The 21,254-nt window shown below is 43.6% G+C and overlaps 1 protein-coding gene across 2 annotated transcripts; it reads left to right on the top strand.

The window, feature by feature from the left end:
• Positions 1 to 191: 191 nt before the first annotated feature.
• pnpla7a (patatin-like phospholipase domain containing 7a) lies at positions 192 to 17,890 on the top strand. 2 transcript variants are annotated; one of them, XM_052050555.1, is made up of 36 exons: positions 192 to 335; positions 608 to 812; positions 1,593 to 1,676; positions 2,345 to 2,432; positions 2,528 to 2,610; positions 2,690 to 2,796; positions 2,894 to 3,034; positions 3,340 to 3,499; positions 3,620 to 3,700; positions 4,562 to 4,690; positions 4,787 to 4,867; positions 5,448 to 5,577; positions 5,656 to 5,727; positions 5,833 to 5,906; positions 5,996 to 6,151; positions 6,748 to 6,825; positions 6,949 to 7,154; positions 7,229 to 7,360; positions 7,485 to 7,608; positions 8,454 to 8,567; positions 9,395 to 9,461; positions 9,633 to 9,782; positions 9,913 to 9,976; positions 10,096 to 10,264; positions 11,032 to 11,214; positions 11,303 to 11,421; positions 11,906 to 12,062; positions 13,359 to 13,475; positions 13,604 to 13,673; positions 14,292 to 14,408; positions 14,503 to 14,651; positions 14,808 to 14,960; positions 15,058 to 15,177; positions 15,637 to 15,721; positions 16,868 to 16,983; positions 17,435 to 17,890. In XM_052050555.1, the coding sequence occupies exons 2-36, from the start codon at positions 765 to 767 to the stop codon at positions 17,492 to 17,494; spliced, it is 3,984 nt and encodes a 1,327-aa protein (XP_051906515.1). In that variant the 5' UTR covers positions 192 to 335; positions 608 to 764; the 3' UTR covers positions 17,495 to 17,890. The 2 variants fall into 2 exon arrangements, with proteins under 2 accessions (XP_051906515.1, XP_051906516.1); XM_052050556.1 differs by lacking the exon at positions 16,868 to 16,983.
• Positions 17,891 to 21,254: the final 3,364 nt, after the last annotated feature.

Here is a 21,254-nt window from a genome sequence, read left to right as displayed (position 1 = left end):
CAACAAAGACCATACACGGTGAATGATTTGTGAAAGTACTTTTTTTAAATAAAGAGAAACACAAAGAGTTTGATGTTATTTTATTATATTAAATTTACTGATGATTAAACCGGAAGATACGGAAGTACCAAACTTTCTTTGATTGGCTGAGTCAATTCAGTGCTACCATGGCAACAGTAGCTCTGCCTGCCCATTGGTGAAAGCAATGAAATGGGCGGAGCTAAAGCAAGTGACCAAGCATCGAAAAACTTTGTTGGCTACCAGCTAATAATGCCTCTTTGCCAGTTGTGACAATGCCGTAAATTTGGCGTATTTTCGCGACGAGACACCATAAAGTAAGTCCCGTCTTTTACGCACATGCACCATTCCCGGATACTGTTTTGTTTTCGTTCATTGACACCTATTGGTGCCTCTCCCGGGATGGGTTTGCGCCGTTAGCTATGAGCTAGCTCGCTAATGTTATTATTGCGAAATGGTCTGTGAGGCAGTCATCGTTTTTCAGCTCGAACTGTCAGCGCACGAATTTATACTAAATTGCATTTCAATATATTGAACTCGGGATTCAGGTAATACCAAATGTCTGACATTGTGTTTTTTTTATTCGTAGGGCGCAAACACAAACAAGGTAAACCAACGTGATGCAGCTCTTGGCAGCGACAGAGTATGTCACCAACTGGGTGTAGTAAATTAAATTAAGGATACGTGCATGGTTTTTCCATGCAAAAAAAAAAAAACACGTGGCTGAGATATTATTATGATGCAGGATGACTTGCCCCGAAGGTGATAATGGAGACTGCGGATGGGCCAGTTCAGTAAGTTTAACAGTTGGTTTCTAAACTTGTATATGTGATGTGCAACATCACATCTTGTAGTGAAGGTAAGTCGCCACTAAAGTAATTCGCGCAGGGAGCATTTCCCCTTCTCTGTTTTTCTATTTTTGTCCCTGAAGCTGACCCAGACGCTATCTAGGCTAGAATTACACTCCATGGGTCAAGTGTTGCAATTCGAATTGTGTCATGGCAGCGAAAATGTCTCGTCCAGCATTGGAATATAAGGCATACAGCGTGTCATGACAGAATAAACGTTTTAAACACAGCTGTATTTGATACAGTTGAGTAGGTAAATGGCACGTGAAATGTACATAGAAATACACTCTATAAAAACAATGACTAAAGGCATGAATTCATAATTGCACATTGGGATGAGCAGTGCAAGTCTAGATTTAGAAATTTTATGAGCCAAGAAACAAGTGTTTACTTTGAGTTTTGGCATACCACGCAATTGGAGTAACAGACAAACGGGTCAGACTGCATTTTTTGTTGTTGTAAATTACCGAGCAGTGATTTTGAAGAAAGAAAGTTGTCTGTTCTGCAGCACGGGTATATGGTACCTTAGACTGGTTGAATTCCAAAACCTTTTCCGTTGAGATCTATTATAATTGGATCAGTTACTTTGCACAAGCCAAACTGTCGCCTAACAGTTAACCACTGACTTAACTTTAATGACGCAGAGTGGAAGGGTAATATTGCACTGTAAAAAGCACTTGTCACGGTGTTGTGTTTCATTAAGATTGTCTACATGAATGCGTGTAGATGCTGGTACACGGCAAAAACGACATCACAGCTGTGACATCCCGAGTGCAACAGTTTGTGGAGGAGAGGATGCAGACTACCATGGTAAGTAGAGCATGATGGCGTTCCTGTTGGCGTATTACGAACGTTTTCTCAGTTACAAAGCTGACATTGAAAATAGTCAGTGAATTCATTGAACGTAAATGTGATAAATATCTTGCGTAGATTTATAACTCGTAATAGGGTAACTTTTTAGTTAATCATCGCTGTCCACTGAAAAGCATGCATCTCCAAACCATTATATAATAAAGCAACAAAAAAAAAATCAATCTTCTGTTTTGAACTTCAGTTTTGATGCCATTATCCACATCTTTTGCTAGCGCACTAATTGAGATTGACTCAAGGTGACCCTTGGCTGGATGGCTCCTTTGCTTGAACATTTTCAACAGTTCTTGATGTCATTATCCACGAGCTTCATGGCTCCTGCCCCCCCCCCCCTTACATTGTTCAATATTTCGCCAGCAAACCGGTTGAAACTCCCCTGCTTCAAGATTCTAAAATGTTTTGATGTCACCATCCACTGGTCTGACTGGCCGCAGCTTTCGCTCGTAATTTCGCCCCTAGTTAAAAATGGAGCGGCACAACCCTCTAAACCGACAAAAGAATACAAACTTCCACGCAATTGCTAATATTCTTGGGGGAAAAAAATCCTCTGCCCTTCATCACTCAAGAACTAACATCAAACTTTTCTGCATTGTTTGTTTGTCGTCCAGCTCACGGGTGTCCTGATCGGTGCCGCCGTCGCAGTCGCCATGATCGGGATCGTGGTGCTCTTCTTGTACAGGAGGTTCAAGCATGCCCGTGAGTCTCGGGTTGATCGACTGAAGATATTTCAAGTCTCAATGTCAATCATGTCTGCAATTATAGCACTGTTTCGCTTTGGATTCTCCGTTCAGGTGAACAGCAGCCCGGTGTCCGTCATTATCGCTTCCGAAAACGAGATAAAGTGCTCTTCTACGGTCGGAAAATAATGCGCAAGGTATTGACTTTTTCTGCCCCTCAAAACTTCCATTAAGACTTTGATTTGAAAGTTATACCGTTTTTTTTTCTTTTTGAAGGTCCAGACGCTGTCCTCACTTCCTCCCCCTCCTTCGTCATCTACCTCGGTGTCCAAGCAACCGCAGCGCGTGCGCAAAAGAACCAAAGTTCTTAGCATCGCTCGCAAGTATGGGCTACAGGAGAGGATTTGAAAAAGATTTTTTACATTTTATTTTATTTGTGCGGTCCAGTTTGATTAAGTGAAACACGTTCCCTCAAAACAGAATCCTTCGTATCCGCAAGGATCCTCCTACTCTTCAGCCTAAAGAACCGCCACCCTCTCTGCTGGAGGCTGACCTGACTGAGTTTGACGTGCAGAGCTCCAATCTGCCCTCTGAGGTTCTCTACATGCTGAAGAATGTCAGGTGGGGTTGAAAACAAGAGACTCTTTCTGGATTGATACAATTGAACCATCCTCGGTGTCATAAAAAATAGTGAAATAATAAAATGCTTAGTCAACGTGACAAATGCGATGGTGAACCGCTGCCTCGCAAAGCGTACGTCACCATATTTATCCTTGCTCGCTTATTTTTGACATATTATCCCGAGCAGCCAGGACAGAGAAGCGTGTCCCACTCTGTATGCGACAGATTTCTATTTTTTTCCCCCCTGATAATTTTGGCTGTTGTAGAATTTGTCCAACTTCGGGGTCGGTTTTATTCTCACTTAGGGTGTTGGGCCACTTTGACAAGCCGCTCTTCCTGGAGCTGTGTCGACACATGGTATTTGTGGAGCTGCAGGAGGGCGAAGGTCTTTTCAAGCCCGGAGATGACGACGACAGCATCTACGTGGTCCAGGATGGGCGACTTGAGCTCTGCATCTTGGAAAACGTAGGGTTTTGCTTTTTTTTTAAGTCACGTCGCAGAAAAGGATTGACATTTTTTTTTCCTCAAACCGAATGGACACGATGCTTGACCGAGTCGTTGATTTTCGTCTTTTCTGCTTTCCAGGATGGTACAGAAGTGGCGGTGAAGGACGTTCTTCCCGGCGACAGCGTCCACAGCTTGCTCAGTATTCTGGACATCATCACGGTGAGCGACTTCATTTCACACTGCTTCTTCTTATCTGTCGCTGTCTGCTCGCTCCTCCGAGTCAAAGAGTTCATTGATGACTGTTCTTCGGGCTTTCTCCATCCCTATCCGTGCACATTTCCTAATTTCATTTCCTTCTCCAAATGTCTTTTCTTATTTGTCAAAATTGGAACGTTAAACGAGTTAGAATGGATGTGCATGAAGAATTAGATTTCCATTAATTGTCCAATCGGCTATGTTGTGAAGCAATGGAGTCCGAATGTGGTTTTTATCTTTCTGTCTAAGTAGGCTGCCGTGGAAACTTTGGAAATGATAATTATAAAAGCATCCTCCCCAAAAAAAGCTTTCTCAAATATGCAATTTTCAAGCTGATCAAAATCCCAGATTTCCATTTGTTATTTTTCCTGCATTCTTACATTTGTAGCTCAGTACTTATTGAACAACCGGGGAAATTTTTGTCGTGATTCTGTTTTCTTTAGATCCCTTTTTTTTTTTTTGGTGGTTCATGATATGGCGTGTTTTCATGTGTGCCTTTTGACTTCCTTGTTCGGGTTTGGAATCGTTTCCACACGTTCTTGTCTTCCTAGTGCCGTGTGTTAACCAATCAGCTTCCTTGTTATCGTATCGTTTTGTTTTTATTTTTCTTTTCCTGTTTTTGCTTTGCCACGTTGTGTCCACTCTTCTGTACTCGTATTTTTGATTCCATATCCCTTGTTTACTTAGAATTGTTTTTTTTTTGCCAAATGCATTTTTGTTTTGCGCTCATCCTGCCCCACCTACAGCATTTGAGTCCACCTTTTACCAAATTGTAGCCTTCTTAAAAAAAAAATCACATTTCACTCCTCTTTGCTTTTTATTCAGGGTTTTCCAGCTCCTTACAAGACCGTATCCGCTCGCGCGGCCACGCGCTCCACCATCTTACGTTTACCGGCCTCCGCCTTTGAGTCTGTGTTTAAGAAATACCCCGAGACACTCGTGCGCGTCATTCAGGTAAACGTTGGTGTCAAACGTGTGATTGATTTGCAATCATGTGACTGTGACAACGTTTCGAGTTCATTTCCTGGACGTGATTGTTGGGTGTTTCAGATAATCATGGTGCGGCTCCAAAGAGTCACTTTCTTGGCATTACATAACTACCTGGGCCTGACCACCGAGCTCTTCAATCCGGTAGGTGGGAGGATGTTTTGTGTGTGTGTGTGTGTGTATTAGAAGCTGCTGGGAAGGAAAGCGCTGTCCTCCACATGCAGGCTAATTTCACGCAACATTAAACACGGCGTCATAACGCCGTCCTTCGTGTGGGTCAAAACGAATAAACCATGATAACACCCTTCATAGGAAACTTTACGACCAGAAAGATCTCTCATAAGAGAATGCTTGAAAGGCCTTTGTTGGCCAATTGCGAAAGCTTTTTAAAATGTATTGTATTGGATGCGCTAGTAAATATAAATCACGCCCGAGCCAAAGTCGAAAAAATGTGTCCCTGAAGCAGAGGTTAAACGATTACAGTCTAAATGAATAATCTTCCAGATTTATGGCCAATAGGCAGATGTGCGATTTGAAAACCTTCATATGATCAGGAATGAATATCAAATCTGATAGAAATGACAGGACACGTTTGTTTAACTCATGTCCTTTTTTTTTCTTTTTTTTTAAGAGCAGTTATCATTACAACCTGATTTTTTTTCTTGTTTTTTTTTAGCATTAATTTAAATGTGTTCCGCGCACTGTTTTGTTGTTAAATCGACAGGAGAGTCATGCAGTGCCTTTGTCCAACGTGAACATTGTGGTGAGTGAGGCAATCTCTGGCAAGACGACTCGCCGTTTGCACTTCCAAGATGAGTCGGGTGTGGGGACCACAGAGAGCCCTGCAGACGCAGGTCTCGCACACCGCGTTTAACATTTTTTTTTTCTGGTGCTGAGCATGGTTCAATACTATTTCACTTTATGCGAAACAGATGGCGTAAAGGACAGTCCTTCGAATAGCCACAGGAGGCAGCGATCCATCTCGATGCCCCCCGACAGCGCAGGTTGATCACTGTCTTAGACTTCGGGGTGATAACTCATTCACTCGTTAATAGAGGTTGCGCAGATGTGCATACTCATCACCTTTGCTGGGTACGTACACCCCGCAGGTGACATGACGATGGCATGCGAGCGGGCTCGGGTCAACATAGATGAGACTCCGCCCAGTCCCGCTACTCAAAAGGTAAAACTTTGATTTTTGTCAGATGACTGTTAAAGAGCAGTTTGCTCGTGTCCGTTTTTCCTCTCGACATTCCTTTTCGCACGGCGCAGTCTAGCCTGAAGAAAAGCGTAACCATGCAGCATACGCCCTCTGAGGTGTTTCACTACACGGACAGCGGGGGGCAGTCCGACGCCATCCACCTGAGCAAGAGCGGAACAATCTTCCAGGCTGCGAAAAAAGACCTGCTGGGGATCATCCAGTTGCAGGTGAGAAGCTGAGTCTGCCTGGACGTTTACGTCTGCCAGGCTTGAAAATGTGAAGCATGAAAAAAAATATATCTACAGAGACAGAGGTGAAAAGTCTTTTCCCTGAAGTCAGTCCAAATCCCTGGACGGGAGAAGCGGTACAGAAAATGGCTAAATTACCCCCCGAGGAAGGAGACCAAACTGCTCATCCTTTTTCCAGCGGCTTTGATTAAACCGGCTGTATGCATATGTGACCTTCTGTCCTGTACTGTTTACAGTCGGGATGTCAAACTCATTATTGTCGCGGGCCACATTGTAGTTAGGGTTTCCCTCGTAGGGCCGTTATGAATTTTGGGAAACCATATAAATGTTTAATCCCCTCCACATATTACATACACGGCACACAACGAATTGATGGATAACTAGTTTTAAAATCATTAATCAAGAATAATGACTGTTACTGTGGATTTCATATGACAATTTGAAATTTGGGTTCAGAATTTAGCAAGCATCATAGAAACTTGGCATGCTTAATTTACTTTCGCGGGCCACATAAAATGATGTGGCGGAGCCAGATCTGGCCCCCGGGCCTTTACTTTGACACCTGTGGTTTGCAGGATCCCAGCCTCCTTGAGGGAAGAGTGACCCTCCACCAAGTCAAAGCTGGTTCGGTGGTGGCTCGTCAAGGCGATCAGGTGACTTTTATTATTATTAATTTTTTTTGGGAGAGTGATGTGTGTTATGGGATTAACTTCAGAGGGGATTCTAATCTATTGTTTACATGTCACTTTTCTGCCTTTTCCTTTTTTTTTTTTTAGGAAGTGAGCATTCAGTTTGTTATTTCAGGCCTACTCCATGTTTACCAGAGAATGATCGACCGCGAGGAAGACACGCGTCTTTTTGTGACGCACCCCGGAGAGCTCGTCGGTCAACTTGCCGTCCTGACCGGAGAGCCCCTCATATTTACAGTCCGAGCCCAACGGGACTGCAGCTTCCTCTCCATTTCCAAATCCCATTTCTATGAGTTAGTCCCTGAGGATTTTGCGTATGCATGTGCACATGGACACAGCTATATCATTTCTCCCCTGACCCCCTCAGGATAATGCGCGCGGAGCCAAAAGTCGTGCTGAACGTCGCCCACACAGTGGTGAGGAGGATGTCATCTTTTGTCAGGCAGATTGACTTTGCGCTCGATTGGATGGCCGTGGAAGCCGGCAGGGCCGTCTACAGGTACTTTCAGCCAAGTTCCGCTTCATTTGTTTCTGGCCGCCCCTTTCCGAAAAGATAAACGCTGATCTCGGCTCTGTCTCCAAAGCTTCTGTTGAATTGCTGTTAATGCAAGTGTCTCATCCAGGCAGGGAGAGAAATCCGACAGCACTTTCATTGTGCTCAGTGGACGACTGCGCTCCGTAATCATGAAAGAGGACGGCAAGAAAGAATTAATAGGAGAGTATGGCCGCGGTGACCTGATTGGAGTGGTGAGGACCAAGACGGAGTTTAAAAACAAACATTTTTCAACAGTCACATATGATTTTCTTCACATGAACATTCTTCGGTGATGATCAGGAAGAGTCTTATCATCGTGTTCTTTTTCCAGTAATGGCAGCCGCACCTTAGCTGCATGGTCAACAAGCAGGCGTGACACAAATTAAAATGAGAATATCACTCATTAGAATGCAGACTTCTGCCAAGGCTGAGCTGCCCTAAATAAAAATGTCTGGAATAGTTGCGGCTTCCAAGGACTTACCAAACCACGGCAAAATAAAATGGAAATTGATGTGTGCTTTTTACTTAATCCTCCCAACCCAAAAAAAAAAACTAATTTCACTTGGCGGAGGTAATAATGAACATCCCTTCTGAAAATGTTGTCATTCCGATCCATACGTTGCTAGTAACTGAAGAAATGCGTTCATCTCCCATCGCAACATAAAAAAAATGAGGGGAAAACCAAAACAAGCTGCTTGTATAAGTACCCATACATGCTTTCGTTTTATAACTTGGCATGTGGGTGTAGATTTCACACTGTTTGCATATAATTGGTTTATGTCCGGAAAGCTGTCGGAATTCATTAACAATGTCATATACATAGTATATATATATATATTTTTTTCTTTCTTCCGTTCTAATCATACCTGAATTAAAGGATGCTATGGTTACGGTTACCAGGAGGCAGAAGAACTGTCATCTTGTAGGAGTTTATATTTCACACCGCTGTGTTAATTTCTGAACATTAATTATGAATACTGTTTGGGGTGACGCATGAAAAAAAAGAAAAATATTTTTGTCTTTTGCTTGGGATTCAGTCTTGCCATTCTTGGCGCAGGTGGAGGCCCTAACCCATCAGAACAGAGCCACCACTGTCCACGCAGTCCGGGACTCCGAGCTCGCCAAACTGCCCGAGGGCGCCCTCAGCTCCATCAAGAGGAAGTTCCCGCAGGTAAGCCTTAAGGCCTTTGAACTTGAAACCGTACAACTTCTCCAGAAGTTCAAATTCAATCGACTAATATAGTATATATATAATATAATATTTGATCTGGGGTTCCTTTTTTTCTGGTCGCTGTCTAGTTGGTTTGGTTGGGGATAATTTGCCATTGACAATTTAGTTTCCTTTAAAAGAACCTAACAAAAAATGTTGATAAGTGTCAATTCTATTTATTTATTTTTTATTTTTGGTGCCCCGTGACTGATCAGCGACCAGGCGTCTGTCAAAGTCAGCTGGCATGGGCTTTAGCTCTAGTGATGACAATCACTGCAGAAAATGATTGGATTGACGTTTTTGGAATGCAGGCTACTTTTTTTTGTGTGGAGGTTATGAAAATAAATTGATGTATAATCACCCCTCATATCTTCACCAGTACTTAAGAGATTCTTCTTTGGCCCCTTCACCACCTCTCCGTCAAATATTTTCTGTATTTTTGGTAATGCCACCAACCAACTATATGCATTTTTTTCCTCCTTTTTTTTACTGTTTTTCTACGCTAATATTGTCTGAACTTTCAAAGGCCATTAAAACAACGACACTAGTATTGGCATTTGCGTAGCTTGCGTGAGGGTCGGCGGCTTGGATAATGGACGGCCAGAGCCCAGATTTTTCCTCAAAGCTGTGAAGCAGATGTGACCACCGCTATAGGACTGACAACTGCATGCTTTTAAAACATGTTTTTGCTTTCAAGATCAATATTTAGAATATTGGCAATCAAGGAATGAACATTGCATTTGTGTCTTAGATCAGAGACTTGTTTCTGAAATGTTTTGCCATTGCAGGTTGTCACCAGACTCATCCACTTGCTTGGACAGAAGATCCTCCAGCAGGTTAATCTTCCTCTAACTGGTGTGTGCACTTTATATCGTGTTTACGACAATAATAATGCAATTGCGACTGTTCCATAAATCCGTAACGCTGACTGTGTTTTTGTGTGTGTGTGTGTGTGTGTGTGTGTGTGTGTGTGTGTGTGTGTGCGTGTGTGTGTGTGTGTGTGTGTGTGTGTGTGTGCATTGTCAGGTCGCAGTTTGGCACTGCACACCCCTGGCAGTAAATGGGACGCAGGCAACCAGGCCTCCAACCTTTCCACAGTGGCAGTCCTGCCCGTCTCTGAGGAGGTGCCGCTCACCGCCTTCACTCTGGAGCTGCAGCATGCGCTCCTCGCGATAGGTACAAACAAGATTTATGGAAAGGGGTTGTCTTTTTTTCTTTCTTTCTATTTTTTGGGCCTTCCTGATTGATTGGTGACAGTGTTGTTCTCCAGCGGAAATATTAAATGTGGCTCCTTTGTGACATTCAGGTCCCACTCTTTTATTGACCAGTGATATCATTAAACAGCGCCTTGGAGCTGCAGCACTAGACAGGTATTTTATTTATGTATTTATTTTTTAAATGCTGGTCTTAAAGTTATTTAATTGATCTAAGATATAGCGAGACAAACATCCGGGTTATTTGACTTCCTGTCCTGTTTCTTTCCCGTCAGCGTTCATGAATATCGTCTGTCCAGCTGGTTGGGCCAACAGGAAGACATCCATCGAATCGTTCTCTATCAAACCGACTACACGCTGACCCCGTGGACCCAGCGGTGCATTCGTCAGGCCGACTGCATCATCATTGTGGGCCTGGGCGAGCAGGATCCTGCCGTCGGAGAGGTGAGGTGTGGACGATGAATCGGGCTGAGGAAATCTAGCCTCGTACAGCCGTTTTTAGCAGTGTCATGCAGATAGAAGACCCCCTTGCCCGCCACCCCTCCGATTTTCATTTGTGATGCAATTAAGTACCTGGCACTCTTTGTTGATATCATTCAGGGTGCTGGGCAGCGAGGTGTTTAGTCATCTTGGATGTGTTCCATCCTCTGGACTAAAGAACTCTATACCACACCTTGCAGAGAAACCCATTTTCATGATAAAATCCAAAGTTTATATATTACATCTGTAGCGGCCACAGAAAAAATATCTTTTTTTTTTTTGTTTGTTTGTTTTGAATCCAAGTTAATGATATCCACTCCTATATGATAGCCTTTTAATCACATATCTCTTGCGTCCTAATTATCCCAAAATGTTTAGCCACCGTAACAGCGCACTGTCTGCCGCAGGTTTTTGTGTTTGACCCCTGGGGCATACAAGATGGCAGCGGGCGGATGCTCTGAAAGTGTAGAGGCAGGAAGTGCACGTCCAGCTGATGGAGAAGTAATTGCTTTTCTCAGGGGAGGGAAATGGCCAAACAGAAATAAAGGAATGTGTCCTTTTTTAACAAGAGACGATGGGAGAAACGGAAAGACTGATCGATATTTGCTGGGGCACAGAATGAGTCATAGCTGAGGATTTGATCGCCTTCAGTCTTTACCCGCGCGCGGTCGCTTCTCATAATTCCACACATGTGAGAACTGCAGCAGCTGTAAAACTGGCGTCCCTCCTAGCTGGAGCGCATGCTGGAAGGAAGTGCCGTGCGCGCCCAGAAGCAGCTGGTTCTCCTACACAAAGAAGACGGCCCCCCTCCCAAGGGCACAGTGGACTGGCTCAACATGCGCAGCTGGATCTCCAGACACCTCCATCTATCATGTCCGCGACGGGTCTTCTCCAAAAGGAGCCTGCCCAAACTGGTGGGATTGGATGCACTACATATAGTTGTCCGAGCCCACATCCACACCTTTCATATTCTCTCCTTTTTTTTTCTTCCTTTTTTTAAAGATGGAGCTGTATCAGCGTGTTTTTGAGAAGCCAGCAGACCGCCACTCGGATTTCTCCCGATTGGCCCGGGTCCTCACTGGGAATGCCATTGCCCTCGTCCTGGGTGGAGGCGGGGCCAGGTAAAGCGCATCCTCGTGGCCTAGAAAAGTTGATACAAATATTGACTGCAATTATGACTTGTATCGCTGCATTAGGGCACCTGTTCAACCATACACACTTGGATACGCCCTTGTCAACTGAAGACACCACCCCAACCCCCACTCCCATAATTTGTATTTATAATTGGACCACCAAATGTATCACGTGACACGTCACCTGACCTCTGCGTACCAAAGAAGACCTCCGTTATTAAAATGATTGAAATTCAAATGAATTTCAATCCTCTGTACTTGTGGTATGTGCAATGACAAAATCCAAACATTGCCTGTACATTGTTTCAAAACTTATAAGTGACTATAAATTGGATAGTAGATGTAGGATGTTAACTTTTAGGCCTGACGTGGCTTTTTAAGATGTTTCCTTTTTTTTATTGCAGCTGCTGGCAGGGACTTAAAAAAAAATCATCTTTATCACTTTGTCTTGTTCCTCTGCCCTGTTTCGTAGAGGTTGCTCCCAGGTGGGAATCTTGCGAGCGCTCTGCGAAGCTGGCATCCCAATCGACCTCGTGGGCGGCACTTCAATTGGTTCCCTGTTGGGGGCGCTCTACGCCGAGGACCGCAGCCACAGCCGGATGAGGATGAGGGCACGAGAATGGGCAATGGTAACGATTACATATGGGCGGGGCCTCTTTGTATTGTGACGTTACACGGCTGTGATCTTTGCCTGCCTGGCTGTCTATGATTGGTCAGATGGAATCAAACGTTACAAGTAATTACATTTTATGAAGCCGATTAATGTGACATAAGTTACTCTGACCAGCTAAAATAGATTGCCCAAGCAAGCATAAATATTGTGGATTAAAAAAAAATAATAATACAAATAGCAGGCGGAATATAGCCCAGAGTCCTACTTGTTAATTGACTACTTTCCTATTTAGATTGGGCACCTTAAGGCGTTTCACAGTCCAAATTATGCAAATAGGTACGTTTTTCCACAAATAGCTGGGGGTTGGTTGCACATTAAAAGATGCGAATGAAAGTCCAATTGTGGACATTGTTGTAGTCATAATTAATCAAATCAAATAACATTCATATTTAGACTTGAATTTGGAACCCCGGCATGTCTTCAAGCCGGGAGGGAGCCGTATTTGAAGTCACGCCACCGGAGAGCATCGCAAATCAGATTCCAGATGTCATTAAAAGGCCCATTTCCGTCCTCGCTGGAATGAATTGGCTTGTGGTGAAACTTTGATGATGATCACATCGTCCTCGGGAATTTGCTTCGTGCGGGTCGACTTGCAGAGCTCGGGGATTTCTCCCTTGATGTCATACTTGAAGACATCCCCACGAAGATTAATGCAGCAAACAAATTGTTTATGCGGGTTGAATGAGCACATTAACATTCAGTTGCTCCCTTTTTAAGAAGGATTTCAAGTGGTTTTATTTTTCTTTTGTAACTTTCTGCAGGCTGTAGACGGTAGCGCTTTGTGAAGGTGACTCAAATAGGAAATCATATTTTGGAAAACTAGAGCCCGTTTTTTTGCAATATGCCGTCCACCGGTTTGAAAGCTGAGAGACGTGGGCCAGTTGTCTATCCTCTCCCTCCATGGCTCTGTCCTTGGTGCTGATCCATGTATACGCAAGCGTGATCTCTAACTTGGCGAGAATCTCTTATCCTCAGCCGGTGGGGATGAGCAAAAATAAACCTGGGCCAGATGTTCCAAAATACCTTTTATGCAGAATGAATATTACTTTATGCATGTCATGAAAGTATACGATGAAGCCCAACAGTGAGCTGTTGTCTGCATCTGACAGAAGAAATAAATGCTAAAAAAATGCCATTAACCATCTGGCAGATTGTACTTTACCTGCGGTGAAAGCGTTGCGCTTGATGAAATGCGGTTTCTATGAGATACGGATGAAATCCAAACAAACGCTCCCCCACTCTCTTGCCGCAGGAAATGACTTCAGTGTTCAAGAAGGTTCTCGATTTAACATACCCGGTCACTTCCATGTTTTCTGGCGCCGCCTTCAACTCCAGCATCAGCAACGTCTTCAAGAGCAAGCAAATTGAGGTGAGATGAGGTGGTTGCAATGTCGCTCCAATAGAATAAATAAACAAACACATTGCAGGAAGAAGGATCGAGCGGCGCCAGGATGACAAAGTGTATAATTGAAACCTGTTTGTGTTTTGAGCACACAGGACCTTTGGATTCCGTATTTCAATATCACAGCCGACATCAGCGCCTCAGCAATGAGAGTCCACACTGATGGTGGGTGTACACAATAATTCAGGAGTACTGTCGACATTGAATGTCCACGTCGACAAGATTTTATTAAAAAACATATTTGCTCATGTGAAAGTCCCTATAAACTCATTTCAGCCGTTCAGAAGTGTGAAGAGATTTCAGTCCGTCCATTTTCTGTTGCAAAAGTCCACATTAGGGTTGCGGGTGGAACTGATCTTAGCTGACTGGGCGAGAGGCGGAACGTATAAACGCCACATAACAAGGTCCAGATTTGACTCTGGAACTGAGAGGCAGATGTGCTAACCACTAACCCCCTGTGCGGCGTATGTGGGAACTCAAAAACTGTTCAATGAACGTTTCGAAGAGAGAAACATGATGACTACAAAACAAAACCAGTTTCACTGATTTTGGGCAAAAGTTCTCCCAAATTGGGTAATAAGTAAATACATCGGGGCTCTTGTCACCATTTCTGATCCCCCCACACCCCCCAATTGGCAACATCAGGTACTATTTTATTGATCGGCTGGGGTCCAAGTATGTTATCTGACAGTCACGCCAAGTCTGTTTTTCTTCGTCCCTAATCGAGACGAGCACGATGTTCATGTTGTAAGCATTACAGTGTTTTTGGTTTGCTGTTTTGAGGTTCTCTCTGGAGGTATGTTCGAGCCAGCATGTCGCTTTCGGGGTACCTGCCTCCTCTCTGTGACCCGAAAGATGGACACCTGCTTATGGATGGAGGTTACATCAACAACTTGCCAGGTCTTTTGAGTCCTTTTTTGATCTCTTCAAAGGCTTCTTCATCTTTCAACTCTGGTCCAAATCTTTTTATTTATTTTTTTTTGGTCACTGCCAGCTGATGTGGCACGCTCCATGGGGGCCAAAGTGGTCATAGCTATTGACGTGGGCAGCCGCGATGAAACCAACCTCACCAATTACGGCGACTCGCTGTCAGGCTGGTGGCTGCTATGGAAACGCCTCAACCCTCTGGCAGAGAAAGTCAAGGTAATGGGTTGATGATCCCAAAAGACAATTATTCTAGACCATGCGTGGACTTTTCGAGTCATCAAGTACAATTTTAGCAGGAGGAGGGGTCCTTTTTATTTTATTTTATTATTATTATTTTTTTTTGAGGGGTTTCTCGCTTGTGCATGCGCTCAGGTGTTGAACATGGCAGAGATTCAGACCCGGTTGGCCTACGTGTGCTGCGTTCGACACCTCGAGTCGGTGAAGAGCAGCGACTACTGCGAGTATATCCGACCCCCCATCGACAGATATCGGACGCTGGAGTTTGGGAAGTTTGATGAGATTGCTGTATGTTTCCGTATACGATATCATGTGTTGCTTCATTGTTTTCTTTCATTAAAAAAAAAAAAACATAAATAAAATCACGTCTACTCTGTGATGTTAGGAGGTGGGATACCAGCACGGCAAAACTGTGTTCGATGTGTGGAGTCGCAGTGGAGTGGTGGACAAAATGCTGAAAGACAGACACCAGGAGGAGTTTCACAACACGCAATGCAAGAATAACGTGAGCGCCCCCTTTGGACACTTGGCCTTTGTTCTGTGTCTTAGATCACAATGCTTTAGAGACGGCAGAATTTTTTTGTGCCATATTTGATTACACGATTCCAGCACGACAAAAGCACACTTGACAATTTGATGAAGTGTTCCATCAATAATTGGCTCTTTTCCCATCACTCCGAGACCAGCTGTAATCAGCTTTTATGCTGCACTCTGGTTTTTTGCGCCAAACGGCTCTCCGGCTTTCTCTCTTTGGCTTTTCTTTCCGGTTATCGCTCATCGCAATGTTGTTATCTGACCTGCTATCAGACAGCACCAAAAATACTTCATTCCAAATGTCGAGTCAGCCTGACTTGTTCTGATGCCTCAAGATTGAAAGGTGACTCGTGTTGTCTCGTGATTCACGTTTAGTGGAGCTCCGTAGCGTTTATTTCCCATTCACCGAGGTTGTCTTTGTGCCGACCAGGTGTTGACGTGCCCCAACGCTTCCTTCACTGACTTGGCGGAAATCGTCTCCCGCATTGAGCCTGTCAAACCAGCCCTGGTGGATGGTAAAAAACACACGCATGCAGTTTCCCCCCCCCACCTGAAGTCATCTTTTTCTTTGTTACATGTGCAAACAAACCCAAGTACACTCATAGTACACATGCATGACGATACTATTCCATATCCTCATTTCTTCCTTTTTAATTCAGAGTGCTTGATCTGTTCACTTATTGCTTTTTTGCTAGAATGAGTACATGAGTGAGTACCGTAAAGACGCAGTGGAACCGCCATGGTCCAACAAAATGGCTTCCAGGAAGCTGATCAACTTTTTTTTTTTTAAAGAAAAAAAATTTTGAGAAATGGGATACTCCATTTTTGGCTTATTCAAAAGACACGATCGGCAGTTCATTTTAAGTGACTTTTTAACCTCCTCGATTGACAAGCAAAAATATGTTTAACCGCTCATAGTGAAACAGAAACACTCACTTTGAAGTTGGTTAATTAAAAACGAAGTTTTAATGATTAATCGATTATCAGAATGATTAGAGATCATTTTTTGGCAATCAATTAGTTGTCGATTAATCATTGCAGCTCTCATAAGAAATAATGAAAAGCAAGATGATCTGCTTCAGAGCCAAAATGTTGACAAAAAAAACTGCATAGGCAATTTACATAAGTTATCGACCACATTATTTTTATAGTGCTTTTCCTAATTAGGGCTGGGAGTAAGCTGTAGCATTTCCTATCCTCCGTTGGGGCAATAGGCGGTGATACACCTCGAATCGTATAGGCCGGCGGCACTTGAGCGGCTTTTGTTTGCATGAATTCGGTGAGCCTACAACCGAGCCCGTGATTCCAGTGATCCTGTCTTAACTAAGGTTTTGTGTCATTTGAAATGGTCCTATTTTCTAAAAAAAAAAAAAAAGAAAACAAAAATTGTTCCAAACTGAAATATGTTGGACAGGTTCCACTGTATTCTCCAAATGAAGCAAAAGCCATAAGTGACAAACAGTATTTGGTTTCACTGCGGCTATGGTGCGTGCTCACCCAATCGCGGCTTGTTTCTCATTCCTCTCCGCTCTTTCGACCTCATCGCTTGCACGCCCACTTCCATCTGTCTCCACCTCCACGCTTCCCTGACAGCCCCACAAATGTGATCTCTTTTATTATGATTTATTTATTTTCCCTGTCCTCACCTCCCTCCCCGTCAGAGGAGTCAGACTACCACACTGACTATGACGAGGAGGCAGTGGAGAGCGCACTGTCTGACCTGGAGCTTTACGGTCACTATGGAGAGCATACTGAAGGGGAGGAGACTGCGGACACGGTGCGGGCCTCCGGTCGTCGTACGGGTCGGGTGATCTCTCGCAAGCGCTACAACTGCTGAGTCACATGTTCACTCTTGTCGGGAAACTTCGACGTGGGTTTCACGTTGAACTGGAACGGGTCTCTCGCATGTACACCATGTCAGATTATTTGTACGCCTATTCAGTTGGAGTGAGATATTTAAATGTCATTCTCGCCAAGAAATATTCAAATATTGTAATGTAATATATATTTTTATTTGACTATATTGGTGCATAATCCAAAAAAACAAACATTATAAATGAACTCATTCACTCCCAAAGACGTTTCAAAACGTCTTTTCAGACTTGGTCCAGAATTGGCTCGTACTGAATGAGCTAAGGGACTGAGCGATCTAAGGATTTTTGTTTTGACAAATCCTGTCTCATTTTCTGGTAACATCGCCTCTGACCAACCTCCTTTGCAATCCTCAGGATGAAGAACTGGATGAAAGAAGTAGCCGACCCGTCAATGCGGTCACGGACGCTCCCTGAACAACTCAGCCAACCAGGAAGTACTATCCAAACGTTCCGCCAAGTAATGAGTGCAATAACGAAAGAACATTTAGACCACCACGTTTGCCCTCAGTCAGTCAGCAATCCGGTTTCAACATCACGACTCTTCGTGATTAGCCTTCATTCAGCTTCAAGTCCCGCTCGTTCCCAAATTGTCATCACTTCTCATATTGAGATGGTCGGGGCTTTGGATTGCAATTGGTTAGTCAGGAATTGCAAATTTGGCACCAGGCCTTAATACGCTTCTCATTTAACAACCTATGCCGACCACAGTATCACAGTATCCTCCCCCTCCCCCAACCACAACTTCTTCGAAACCACATTTTGTGCCATACCTGAAGACACTGTAGAGGGAGCAGCAAAGTTGGACTAAAACATTTTTAAAAAAGGACCAGCCACAGTTTGACAAAAAAAGCCCCTTTTTTTCTTCACCTCGGAATTGATTGAAAAAAAGAAAAATGCAAATGCCTTGCTGTTCCCCTCTTAACGAACAAAGTGGTGTCGTAAGGCTGACCTGAAAGGATACCGTCAATGCAGAATGCCTTTATGCTCCCTAGTTTTTGCTGTTTACAGGGGGGGGGAGAAAAAAATGCTTGAGATTTCCTTGACTGTTTTGCGTGTGCCTGCGCCGCCTCGGCTTGCCATGTGAGATTTCTCGTTCCGCCCCCCCTACACAGCATCAAATGTATGCTGGCATATCGAACCTCAGCCTTTATGCACAGGTCGCTCGCCTGTCATTCCAGTTATGCACTTCAATGCAAATGTTGATTTTTTGTTTGTTTGTTTGTTTATTCGGCTGATCAAACTCTACGTGTTACACTTTTTTTCGTTGTTGAAATATTTTGTCACAATGTCATTTAGTTGAATGTAGGTTGCGAAGTTGTTCTAATCCTTCAGACATGTATAACGTAATTAAATTCACACTTACAATTGTATCATTAAAATTCTTTAATCGTGAGGGTAGTGAGCCCACAATTTTAAAGTACAGAGCAACATTTAAATTCAAAATGAAAATCTCTGACAGGATGCTTGTCTGATTCCGTTTTTCCAATCAAATTCAAAACAAATCTTTAACAAGGTCAAACTGCCGTCATAATAAAAACCTTTAACTGCGTTTTTTTTAGTGACAATTTTCATGCAACTAAACAAATATGGGGCGGCCCGGTGGTCCAGTGGTTAGCACGTCGGCTTCACAGTGCAGAGGTACCGGGTTCGATTCCAGCTCCGGCCTCCCTGTGTGGAGTTTGCATGTTCTCCCTGGGCCTGCGTGGGTTTTCTCCGGGTGCTCCGGTTTCCTCCCACATTCCAAAAACATGCATGGTAGGCTGATTGGACGCTCTAAATTGTCCTTAGGTGTGAATGTGAGCGTGGATGGTTGTTCGTCTCTGTGTGCCCTGCGATTGGGTGGCAACTGATCCAGGGTGTCCCCCGCCTACTGCCCGAAGACGGCTGGGATAGGCTCCAGCACCCCCCCGCGACCCTAGTAAGGATTAAGCGGTTCAGAAAATGGATGGATGGATGGATAAACAAATATGTTAACTGCTATTAAAAAAAACAAACAAACGTATTCTTCATTTTAAACAAAGGCACAATGTTTCGCCGCAGCCTTTCGCCACTCATTCGTATTTGTCAGCCGTAAAAACAAATTCAACAGTGCAAACCATAAAAGCCAAATCTATGCCTTAACTTTGATAGAAAAGCCCTCCAGCCTCATCATGCGCATCTTTCACTCAGTCGTTGTGGCTCACAAATCCTTTCATGCTCCGAGGCGATTGTGCGATCTTAGGAGAAGTCAACCTCACATTTGATGCTCCATTGGCTATCAAGTCTACATACGCCTATTCAACCAAGTTTTAGTAATATATAAAAAGACCGAGATGAATCATTTAAAAACCTCTTCTACCATGAATATGACCTGCACAGCCCATTTGAATATTTGTATTCCCCCCTCTTATTAACGACTGAAAGCTTCAAGTCCAGCTGAAGGAAAAATATTTAGCCGATTTTAAGCGTCACGAGATTCACTTCCTTCCATAAAGATATCGTTATTTTACTCATTCTGCACTACCGGTAGTTAGATTAAAAAAAAAAAAGAGTCAGTTTCCGCACAATTTGAAATGTATACAATTTAGATACAACGGTTACATGTTAAGGAGGCTGTCTCAGGTGCTCCCAGGCTGGATTGACGGTGCACAGATTTGACAAACCTCTCGCCGAAAGTTTTTTAGCTAATTCAGGCCAAATTGTCTAAACGTGAATTGTTGCCTTCCTGAGAACCGTCATAGTCTTGATTCAAGTTAGTGGCGAGATGAAAAATGTGATTGCGGTCACACACTGGCAACCACGGTTCTGACGTCACTCTAAATGCAAAATCATGAGTGTGCCTTATGAAGGAGGCCCCCGCCCCAAACCGCTCAGCTGCAGGTGCACGCATACTCGCTTTAAGTGGTGCTTGGTGTGTACTGCCTCCCGTTTTTATTAATGAGTGATGCAGGCTATAGGTCATGTTAATGGTAGGGGGGGGGGGTTCTCTCTTTTCCTTTGTTTTTAAATCACACAATCCTGGCATTTAAACAGCTTTTTCTATGCACCTTATTTGGAGCCAAGGGGTTGTTACTTCTGGTCTTGGGGTGTTTCCAAAAAGCACAAAGAAATTGAAGTTTGGCCAGAGTTTGAAGCTGTGATGGATGAGACGCTGATGCTACGTGTGGAAGCACGCCAGGTGACTGAAACAAACTCATTGAGCCTTTTAGCTTTCGAGAAGCGCACAATGTTTACCGCTATGCCTTTGCTCCCTGCTTGATGAGTATTTATGTTATATGTCTTTTTGATAATCAGCTGTTACTAACAAAACACTATTGTGCAATTTGTATGTTTATTATAAATAAATGATTCAATTGAAGAAATAAATGAGCAACCTGGCTGGTGTTTCCACGGTTTACGCACCTTCCATCATTCATTTGCTGTATACGTGAAGTATTTCGAAGTGACAGTTGTCATGCTTAATATTTTTGGGAAAACCTTTCAAGTCTGTAGTCCATGGACGTCACCATTTTCTCTTATGCCTTCACCACTTTTTTTTTTTTTCCAGCAGGGTGGCCAGAGTGATGCCAGCACATTGAGGGGTGGCCGTGCATGCGTCTGTCACTCTTTGTCAAACCATCCAGAGATATAGGGTGACCACATTATGATTTTAACAAAATAAATACATATATACGGTATGATGTAGATAGATACACATTGTCTAAGATTAACCGTTTCATCCCTCTTTACTGTGTTTCATGAGATTCGCTCAATTAGAAAATAATCCTGACAACACCTCTATCAAAGTACACTATTCACATCACTGGAGTATTTTTGTAGAGCAAACACTGACATTTCCTTTCAGCATCCGTCAGCCCCCGCCAGTGACGTATTTTGGACAAGAGTGAGGTGCTCATGTCTTTTCCCAGCAAAAAACAAAACAAAAAAAAACGTGTATTCTGATCTTGCAAGGGGGCTGGAACAAGCAGATCTGACTTATTTTCCAGTTGACCTCCCGTGTTGCATTTCTGTTTAAAAACAGAACATCCAAACTGCACTCCTACACACAGGTCACGGCTTTTATTTAAAAGGACTCTGAAGAAGAGGAATATGAAAATGTCGATCTGTAGAGAAAGCACACTTTGTTGGATTTTCTTGCGCCGTCCCAAATGACATCAACATTCAAACAAAAAGTGTTGATGTTTCAGTCCCCCCA

This window comes from Hippocampus zosterae, chromosome 18 (assembly GCF_025434085.1).
Source record: "Hippocampus zosterae strain Florida chromosome 18, ASM2543408v3, whole genome shotgun sequence".
Classification (NCBI taxonomy): domain Eukaryota; kingdom Metazoa; phylum Chordata; class Actinopteri; order Syngnathiformes; family Syngnathidae; genus Hippocampus; species Hippocampus zosterae.
This window is presented reverse-complemented; position numbering and strand designations above follow the sequence as displayed.

What these genes read in the sequence shown, in the direction of transcription:
- pnpla7a (XM_052050555.1), top strand. Translation starts at nt 765, where the DNA reads ATGACTTGCCCCGAAGGTGATAATGGAGACTGCGGATGGGCCAGTTCA. An exon ending in AGAGAGCCCTGCAGACGCAG is followed by an intron (nt 5,578 to 5,655) that starts GTCTCGCACACC and finishes TATGCGAAACAG; the next exon opens with ATGGCGTAAAGGACAGTCCT. An exon ending in GGGAGGAGACTGCGGACACG is followed by an intron (nt 16,984 to 17,434) that starts GTGCGGGCCTCC and finishes TGCAATCCTCAG; the next exon opens with GATGAAGAACTGGATGAAAG.